Source organism: Myotis lucifugus, unplaced genomic scaffold, assembly GCF_000147115.1.
Source record: "Myotis lucifugus unplaced genomic scaffold, Myoluc2.0 scaffold_444, whole genome shotgun sequence".
Taxonomy (NCBI): domain Eukaryota; kingdom Metazoa; phylum Chordata; class Mammalia; order Chiroptera; family Vespertilionidae; genus Myotis; species Myotis lucifugus.
The window spans coordinates 750,633-761,501 of NW_005871492.1; the positions used below are offsets into that span (position 1 = coordinate 750,633).

The 10,869-nt window shown below is 36.9% G+C and overlaps 1 protein-coding gene across 1 annotated transcript in view; it reads right to left on the reverse strand.

Annotated features, from left to right (window-relative positions):
• GCFC2 (GC-rich sequence DNA-binding factor 2) overlaps nt 1-10,869 on the reverse strand; it is a 30,698-nt gene that overhangs the window by 5,603 nt on the left and 14,226 nt on the right. The window contains exons 6-12 of the mRNA XM_023744276.1: nt 10,723-10,804; nt 10,065-10,177; nt 9,126-9,325; nt 7,306-7,456; nt 6,543-6,664; nt 5,711-5,787; nt 3,835-3,901 (exon numbers count right to left, since the gene is read on the reverse strand). Of these exons, the coding sequence (XP_023600044.1) occupies nt 3,835-3,901; nt 5,711-5,787; nt 6,543-6,664; nt 7,306-7,456; nt 9,126-9,325; nt 10,065-10,177; nt 10,723-10,804 (812 nt within the window). The remainder of the gene's footprint in view (nt 1-3,834; nt 3,902-5,710; nt 5,788-6,542; nt 6,665-7,305; nt 7,457-9,125; nt 9,326-10,064; nt 10,178-10,722; nt 10,805-10,869) is intronic.

Genomic DNA, 10,869 nt, shown 5'->3' on the forward strand with positions numbered 1-10,869 from the left:
ATTGTACTAATATGCAATGCTTTTTTATACATTGTCCTTGTGATACTGCTCCCTTTTCCTGGAAAGCCTTTTTCCCGCCTCAACCACATGACAAACATAAATTCACCCCTACTGAAAACTATTTTTGCTGAGGTCACCTATGATCTCCTAATAGTCAACTCTGATAAACATTTTCAGGCTTTCTCCTAATTCTTTTCAGTGGCATTTAACACTGTCTTAATTCTCGATAACCCCTTGCTTAGTTTCCCTGATGCCAGAACTCTCTTGTGACCATTCTAAGTTTCATAGTTCATTCTAAGGCTTCTTTGAAGACTCCACTTTCTCTGCCCACCTGTTGTGTCAGTGTTTCCCAAGGCCTATCCTTGGGCTTCTTTTCATACTTCATCTCCTCAAAGATTGTATTCATGACTATGGCTCCAAATACCACATGTGGTTGACCCCCAAATCTCTAGCTCAGATTTGTCCCTTATAATTCAGACTCACATATCCAATAGCCTCTTAGATCTTCTATCAGGAATCTTCAGTTTACTATGTCTAAAACAGATCTTATCTTCCCTCCCAAACCTGTTCTTCCTGTATCCCCTCCAGTGTCCCCAAAGAATGTCATAAATTACCAGGCTGCTAACGTCAGAACCTTGGCTAGCACTCTACATCCTTCACATGTTACTAATCAGTCAAGTCCTTTCAGTGGTTCAGCCTACATATCTTTTGAACCCTCTTCTCTTTACCATCCCTATTGCCACTGATTAGCATTGAATTCTTCTTTTACCTTTTAGACCAGTGGTTAGCCAACTATGGTTTGTGGGTTAAATCCAACTTACTGTCTGTTTTTGCAGAGCTGGTGAACTAAGAATGGTTTTTATATTTTTAAGTGATTAAAAAAAGTAGAAGAAAATTTTGTGATGTGAAAATTATATGATATTTAAATTTCAGTGTCCATAAGTGAAATTTTATTGAAACAGCCATGCTCATTTGTTTATGAATTGTCTGTAACTGTTTTTACACTACAGCACCAAAGCTGAATAGTTCAACAGGGACTATGTGGCAAGAATAGTCTGGTCCTTTACAGAAGTTCATTGACATAGTAATCCTATATAATAAAAGAGAAACATGCAAATTAGCCATCCCTCCGCATCGCTCAAGCCACGCCCACAAGCCAGAGTGACTATGCAAATTAACCCAACAAAGATGGCAGTTAATTTGCATATGCAGGTGTCAGGAGCCCCTGAGGCGATGGTGGCCGTGGCCGCGGGCTTCCCAGGACCTTCGCAGGCCCGGGAGGTGAGCCGTAGCCATACCTGCAGGCTCCTAGGACCTTCACGGGTCTAGGAGGCGAGGCCGCCCGAGCCTAGCCACGCACGCCTGCGGGCTCCTGGGACCTTGCTGGCAGAGAGCGGGGAGGTTTGGAGGACTTGGCAGAGCAGGAGACCACTGGACATAGAGCAGAGTGAGAGAGAGGGCAGCTTGGAGGGCACGGCTCCCTCTGTCACCCCACCTTCCTCATCACAGCTGTGGAAACTGACAGCAGGGAAAAGGAAGTCCCACCCCCACAGAATCAGCCAGAATGAGCCTTTGGTCAGACAGCTCTCAGTGGCCTGATAGCCAGGACTCTCATTCACCTGCATCTCAGACTGTGACAGTAGAGAGGTGGGACTATGTCTAAAGAACAACAGATGATACAACGTAGCTCTGCAGCCGAAAGATGCCGGTGTTATCAACAGAAAATGTCTGCAGAGCAGCGTGCGTCTGATCTTGAAAGAAGGCGGAGCCTGCGACAGGATGTATCTGAACATCAGCTACTGGAAAAACGTCACTCTGATGCCGAAAAACACCGGTGTTATTGACAGAAAATGTCTAAAGACCAACGTGCCTTTGAAGTTGAAAGAAAGCGGTGGCGATGACAGAATATATCTAGAAAATAGTCATTAACAAGTACTACCAATATCAGTAGGAACTGCCTTCTCAGTGAAAATGGAGTACATGAGGATGCAATTCTTGAACATAGTTGTGGTGGAATGACTGTTTGATGTGAATTTTGCCTATCACTAAATTTCTCTGATGAAAAACCATCCAATGGGAAATTTACTCGATGTTATAGCAAAGGGAAAATCTGTCCAAATGATATACATTTTCCAGATTACCCGGCATATTTAAAAAGATTAATGACAAACGAAGATTCTGACAGTAAAAATTTCATGGAAAATATTCGTTCCATAAATAGTTCTTTTGCTTTTGCTTCCATGGGTGCAAATATTGCATCACCATCAGGATATGGGCCATACTCTTTTAGAATATGCGGACAAGTTTATCATCGTACTGGAACTTTACATCCTTTGGATGGTGTTTCTCAGAAGTTTGCTCAACTCTTTATTTTGGATACAGCTGAAGCTACAAGTAAAAGATTAGCAATGCCAGAAAACCAGGGCTGCTCAGAAAGACTCATGATCAACATCAACAACCTCATGCATGAAATAAGTGAATTAACAAAATCATACAAGATGCTACATGAGGTAGAAAAGGAAGCCCAATCTGAAGCATCAGCAAAAGGTATTGCTCCCACAGAAGTAACAATGGCGATTAAATACGAGCGTAACAGTGACCCAGGTAGATATAATTCTCCCCGTGTAACCGAGGTTGCTGTCATATTCAGAAATGAAGACGGAGAACCTCCTTTTGAAAGGGACTTGCTCATTCATTGTAAACCAGATCCTAACACTTGGAGTGCGGGTGAATTTCCCGCCAAAATATAAGATGGCTCTGTCTTTTGGTTTTGTTCCATCCACCAAAAGGGTGGATTACAAACAAATATTTGGTAATACGCAGTTACAATCGGCCCGAGTTTACACGTTTCCCGCACTCCACCGCAAATCTATATGAACCGAGTTAAAGACGGCTCCCGCGGAGTACGCGCAATTCACGCGAGCCGACTTAACTCGTTTCCCGCACTTCAAGTGCTAATAATCCAAATGCCACTAAAATGAAACAAATCAATATCCTGTTTCCTACATTAGATGCAATGACATATCCTGTTCTTTTCCCACATGGTGAAAAAGGCTGGGGAACAGATATTGCATTAAGACTCAGAGACAGCAGTGTAATCGACAATAATACTAGACAAAATGTAAGGACACGAGTCACACAAATGCAGTATTATGGATTTGAGCTCTCTGTGCGGGATATGTTCAATCCTATTTTAAATGCAGGAAAATTTAACTCAACAGTTTATCATGGATTCATATTAAAAAATGGAGGCCAATCGGATAAATTTCATCAAAGCAAACCAATCTAAGTTGAGAGTTGAAAAATATAGTGGTTTAATGGATTATCTCAAATTTAGATCTGAAAATGACAATATGCCGATTGGTAAAATGATAATACTTACATCATTTTCTGAGGGTAGTCCCAGAAACATGCAGCAGCAATATCAGGATGCTATGGCAATTGTAACGAAGTATGGCAAGCCCGATTTATTCGTAACCATGACATGCAACCCCAAATGGGCAGATATTGCAAACAATTTACAATGCTGGCAAAAAGTTGAAAACAGACCTGACTTGGTAGCTAGTTTTTAATATTAAGCTGAATGCTCTTTTAAATGATATCTGTAAATTCCATTTATTTGGCAAAGTAATAGCTAAAATTCATGTCATTGAATTTCAGAAACATGGACTACCTCATGCTCACATATTATTGATATTAGATAGTGAGTCCAAATTACGTTCCTCTAATTCCCTTTCAATGTGCACGAATTTCTTGCACTAGGCTACTAGTGGAATATATAGTAAACTGGAGATAAAAGAAAATTCTTTTTTATTTTTGCAATTCTCTGCTTACCTTTAGAGCTGACCAGAATTGTCTTTCTTGGAACTTTGAATGTGGTGATGTTTTGTTTTCTACAGCACTAATGTGAAATGAAAGACAAAGGAGAAAATACAAAGAACTGTTAATCTTTCAGAAACAGAGTTTAAAAAACAGTGTTTTTTTTAACCAACCACACTAAATTTTAATGGAATATAATATAAAAATTACAAATGCATGCACACTTTGACCTAACAAACCTATTTTTGAGAATGGCTTCTATAGATATACTTACACATGTACACAATATCTATAACATTATTCACAACACTGTTGGTAATAGTTTGCTACTTATATGCCCATCAGTTACAGTACATCTACATGATAGCATATTTAATGCAGCTTAAAAAAGAAATGAGGAAACTACCTTTATGATGATATATATGATGACAAACTACTTAGATGAAGATTTCAAAGATGTACTAAGTCAAAAAAACAGTGTACAACTATTTACACTGAAAGGGCGAGGAAATAAGATTACAATATATAAGTATTTAATTCTAACTGCATAAAGAAACTGGAAAAGTAAAAAAAATTACTGATTATTATTATTGCATGCATTCATGTACACAGTGGAGAAAGGTCAAAAATTGGGTGGATGGAGGTCAGGAGTGGGATGGAGTAAGACTTTTCATTTTAAATATAAATAACATTTAACTCTTCAATCCTGTGAGTACTTGCTGGGTAGCTTCAGATCATGATCCATAACTATAACTGATGTCTTCTTAGCAAATGTATGACATGCATCAAATACTACTTTCATAATTTAAGTAAATACAGAATTCACAGATGCAGTTTCTGGCCCCTCAGTGATGTTCCAGGCCTTCTGCTGTGCTTTCTCTGTGCCAGGCATTGTTTGGCGCACTCTTCACCTTCACACTGTCCTTTAACGTGGGCATTAATTTAATGTCCCATTTTACATTTGAGGACAGAGAAAGGCCCAAGGTCATTATCTAGTAACTAGAAGCCCAATGCACAAAATTTGTGAAAGAGTAGGCCTTCCTTCCCCCGGCTGCCGGCACAGGCTTCCCTCTAGCACCTGGGACCCAGGCTGGCTTCCCTCCGGCCACCCGTAGGCACCCGGGACCTGGGCTTCCCTCCGGCCCTGGCTTTGTCCGGTCTAATTAGCATATTACCCTTTTATTATTATTATAGATGGTAAATCTGGGCTTTTAATTACTCTGCTATGCCACCTATCATGTTCTTAAGAATAACATTAAAAACAAATAAACCACCCTATCTCCAAGTGTCAAGCATTGTACAAAAAAATGGTATATAGATGGAACTGGAGAGCATTATGCTAAGTGAAACAAGCCAGTCAATGAAGGAAAAATACCACATGATCTCACTCATTCATGGATAATAAAGACCATTACAAACTTTTGAACAATAATAGATACAGAGGCAGAGCTGCCTCAAACTGATTGTCAAACTGCAGTGGGAAGGCCAGAGAGAGTTGGGGGGCAGGAGGGAGGGGAGTAAGAGATCAACCGAAGGACTTGTATGCATGCATATAAGCATAACTAATGGACATAAGACACTGGGGGGTAAGGGAGGGTAGGGATGTGTCAAGGGCGGGGGGGAAAAAAAAGGACACTTATGTAATACCCTTTGTAATACTTTAAGCGAAAAAAAAAAAAATAAATAAAATAAAATAAAATAAAAAAATAAAAAATCTTCAAAAAAAAAAAAATGGTATATAGAAGGTAACTGAGAAATACTGAAATCTTAATTTGTATCTAAACAGGTATATGTATACTTTGAAAATACTTAGTATAGTTTCTTTTGTATTACATTCTTAAATCTGTATTACATGATTATTTTATACAATCTAGACATTAATAGCTCTTACCTTTTTGGATACAGAGGAATATAAACATCATCTTCTATTGCTTTCTTCATTCTTGAAACAATGGATTTAAGTAAGTCCTATTATTTGAAAATTTAAACGCATCAGTGATAGTCATAGGTTGAAATATATTTACCAAAAGAAGTAATTTATTTTGTACACACACCGAATTAGGTGTTAAAATATCAATTAGGTACAAGAGAACTTCGTTCATCCATGTTATTGCATGTCACTGTAGTTGGTACATTTTCACTGCTGTATAGTGTTCTGTTGCATGAATGCTACTGATAGGACATTTAGATGGTTTCCAGTTTGGGGGCTATTATGAATAACGTTGCTATGAAAGTTCTTGCCCATGTATTTAGGAAGTAGTAGTGGCATCCCATTTATAGTCCCACTGGCTGTGTATGAGAAAACCTGTTTACTTACACCCTCATCAAAATGCGGTTGTTGTCTTTTTAAATCCTCACCTGAGGATATTTTCCCTTGATTTTCAGACAGAGTGGAAGGAAGGAAGGAGGAATGGGGAGAGAGACACATATACATAAATTTGTTGCCTCCCAAATGCTCCCCAACTTGGGCGGAGGATTGAACCTGCAACTGAGGTATGTGCCCTGGACTAGGAATCAAACCCACAACCCTTTGGTGGGCTGACGCTTTAACCATTGAACCACACTGGCTAGAGCCCTAGTTTCTATAAATCAGAACTAAGTATATTTTCCCCCAAATAGTTTTCTGATAATTACTTTTGTGCTTCTTCTGTAAACAAAGATTTATAATAAATTATATTGATTTATAAATAAATTAAGAAATTTATAACTCTAGAAATTATTACCTGTTTGCCTTTACTAACTTCATTCTCACAAGTGGAATGTTCTTCAAGAATCATCCTGCAGTGAGCTATTAAACTTGTTGTCTGTGAGGTTGACAAAGGATCCCATATGAATTCTACAAAGTCTGAAACAAAAATTTCAATGGTGTACAATTATTTACTCAATCGCTTTGCTTGTTACATATAAACAACTGAAGCTTTTTAGCAAAGATTACTGCCTTTTGTGGTTTAAAATCCACACCAATCATTACCATTGCATACATCCTCAATTTCCTTGTCCTTTTGGGTTTTGCTGAATTTGTCTGGCTAAACCACCCCTTGTTAAATCCACATTGTCACCGAGTCTATTCTTGCAATCATGCAACTAAAAAGTGGCTGGAAAAAACTACACTTTAAATTCATCACCGTGAAACTCAAGTGAACCCTGAGCTACACTGGCCAGAAACATAAGGGGACAAGTTAAGGAAGAGAAAATAATACATGTAGTAGGGATAGAGGTGTGCCAGTAATAAATGACCTAGGAGTTATAAAAGCAATACTAATGTCACAAATGCTGAAGGCTAAAGATTATCAACAGTTTGATAGCAAATCAATTGCACCAACAAGCATTTTTTAACCAGCTTAAATTATGACACCTGTTGATTTTTACTGCTTATTACATTTTCTTGTATTAAAAAACTTCTGAGAAAAAAATTGTAACTGTAACAGAAAATAATGATCTTATACTTTGCCCCAAAACAATTTAATCAAGATTACAAAACAGTACCTGTAAGTCGTGGAATAATTGTTTTGTTGATGACAGCAGACAAGATTTTCTTATCAGAACTATCTTCCTTCTTTGAATCTTCCATACTATTATCTATAAATTTTTCTATAGATGTGAACCATGGCATCTGTTTTAAACCTATGGAATCAAACTTATAAATAAAATTATCAGTTATAAATAAATTCTTATGCATTAGCTTATTTTTAAATGGCTAACTTTTTCAGTAACTACTGGAGCTTTCTAAGGATCAAAAGCAAATAATTCCATATTTTAACTCCATATATACAGTACTAGAACACCAAGGCTAGGCAGGATGACAAGAGTAAGACAGGATGTCTATGCAATATGCATGCGTTTCATACATTTTTATGACAAATCCCAAAATGCCCACTGTATGTTAAAAGCTGACTATACTGCAAGCACTGTCAGGAGCAAAATACACATTTTTAAGAAGATAACTCAATAAGTGCTATTCTTATTTATTTATACAAATTTATTTACCTTGTGCAAAATTCATTTCTGGCTCCCTCAAGTCTCATAAGCACAAATGTGTATTTTGCCTGTGATTTAGCTTACTAGGCAAATAGCAAATGGCCAATTATTTGTTGAATGAATGAATTAATGGATCTCTGCTGGGCCTATCAGAGTACTCCATTCAGCTTGAGTGGTTAACAACTAGGCTGCTGTCCCATCAACTACCTACCACTTTCTTAGAGAGAAGCTTGGTTCCTATACTATGAAGACTGTATGGCCTTGAACCTAACACAGAGCCAACAGCCATGCATGACTAGGGCAGAGAAAGATAAAAGGACATGACACCATCCTTCTCTTTGCTAACTCTTCACCTTCAGCTCCCCTCTCTTCCTAGAATTTCATGATCTCATTTCTGTTTCCTTATCAGGCATATCTAGACAGATGTCCTGTTATTATTTCATTCTCTATAAAGTGAAACTTCCTTTAAAAACTGTTCCCTTTCTGAAAAGTCCCCATTTCTATTAATGAAACTACCTTTGTTCTAACAACCCAGAATCCAAATGTTGGGGTATCTTTGGATGTGGGGTGTTAGGTTTATGCTTAGCATTTTACTGATTCTTGCTTTATAACATCTCTTGTAATCAACTCTTTTTTCTCTTTTCATTACTACCCCCCTACATAAGGAATTCATCACCTTGGACTTGAGCTACAGCAAATCCTTCCAGCATATACTCCCACCTTTTATCTTCCTTCCCTCTACTTAGCCTACTGCTAGGATTTCCCAAACCATTACTTTCATCATGTCACTCCTCCCATTATTTACCAAAGCAAGTTCATACATATTAATTTAGGACCTGAACACTGTGCAGTGTCTACCTCCTGAACACTATTTCTCCCTATGCACCTTTACGAAATACCTTTTCCTCTTTCCCCTCCCGTTTAAGTCCTATATACCTTTCAAATCCCCATTAAAATCCCTCCTCCTCAATGCACTAGCTTCACTAACCAACTATTCCCAAGATGTCATCTCCAACTTCAGAACTGGTACATGTCTATTTCCCAAGACTGTAAAATTCTTAAGGCCTAAAATTACCTTTATTTTTTGAGTGACCTTAAACTTATCAAACAACAGCTTTAAAAAAAAAAATGTTTCCTTTACTGGTGTTTAGTGTCACTCAGCCTCAAAAATAAAGTGTAAACCAAGAAAAGGTAGATGTAGACTATTACTCCAAATCACCAACTATCAACTCCAACTCTAAAGGTGAGGTATTTTATAGCTAACCTGATAACAAGGGAATTTAAGTAACTAATGTCATCAGGATTTTTCACATGTTAAGCGTAAATACCTTAAGAGGATTCCAATCAATCAACTGAACTCGTATTAGGGGATTTAAAAGCTTTGGTATGCATAAACCAATGAAAGCTTCATAGTAAGAATCAGGAAACTTTTCTCGCCATTGTTGAAATTTTAACAAAATATTCTGGATATTACAAAAATCATCATGCACATCTTCAAAGATCTTCTTATGATCCTGTAAAATGTCACCTGTGAACAAAATGAGTCTTTGTTATGCATTTTAACCGAGCTTCCTATAAGCAGTCATATATAACCACTAAATCAACCGAGTTGAAAACTTTCCTTTGATATTGACATATAAACTAGTTTTTATTAAAAAATCACTTTAGTAATATCAATACTAACAAAATCTACCATTTATTGAACCACTTCTATATGACAAAACATTACAAATACATGATCTCATTTCATCATAACTATCTTTCCTAAAAGTTAGGTGTTACTAGCCTACCTATTACAGACAATAAACAAGCAAACACCATCAGATTTAGGGAAGTCAAGGAATCTGTACAAGATCACACTGAATGGAGCCCTTCTTCAAAGCCATCTCATTGACTGCAAAGCCCACAACTCTTTCAACTATACATATTTTACCTTCTCATAATGGTAAAATGGCTTTACTATATTCAGTTATTTTAAATTACAAGTGATACTACTACAGAAAGTACGTGGTGAGCAATGAAACCCGTAATGTTCATGGTTCCTTTATAATAGGAAATGAGGAAGGCTGAGGGAAAAAAACTATAAAGATGCAGTAATACTCATAATGCTCCTCCATTTTATCCCAGTTTTTCAAAGGTAGGAAAAGTCTCCAAGAACACTTTTTCCCCCTAAAATTTCCTATTTTATACAGCTTATTTATTTAAGGGCAATCAATACAAAGCAATTCCCACTTCGAATAAAGATACATTAAAACTTGGTGGCTGACCTTGACTTTTTTGGAAGTCAGCCATGTCTGCTGAAGATAGTTCATCATCACTAGATGTCCCTTCCTGATGATCACAATTCCCAGAAAGTGCCCTTGCTTGTCTTCTTTGTGCCCTGTATTTTTCAATAAACCGAAAATCAATGAAAAACAAATAGCTCCTGCTGAAAGTAAATGCTTTAAAACAGAAAGTAGAAGTCATAATTCATTTAAAATGCCCAGAAATACAGCATTATAATGGCACACAATTTTATGTTAATATTTTTGACATTTAAGCTTCATTATTTTGAATTGGTTGTTCTCCCTCTTTTTTCTTATGATATTCCCATTTAGGATATTCCCATAGGCTACAGACTTTGAAGAATGAGTAACAATATAATTAGGACTGGCTTCTACTTAGCAGCAATTTCCAGCCTGATAAATGCCATTTTACTTATTCCTTTTGACTGATCCAAATACACCAATGTGTACTTAAACCCTGGGATGAGGGTTTAAATTATATTTAATTAAGACTGCTAAGCTATATTTTGGTTTTACATCATTCTCACAAATTAATTTGTTAGGTTATGATTAATTATACCATGTAGTTCATTATATTATATTTAAGTAGTGAAAAATACTTGCTCAATGGTGCTTTTAAGTCTTCACTTTATATAGCTACCTTCGAGATTCAATTTCTTCTAAAATCCATTGAGTTTTTTCATCTATAGCCAAGCTTCCATTTGTTGATGTCTCAGCTTTGCCTATTTTCAAAAGAAATAAAGTGAAATACTTTGAAAACAAGTTATATCTTGGGGGTGTGTATATA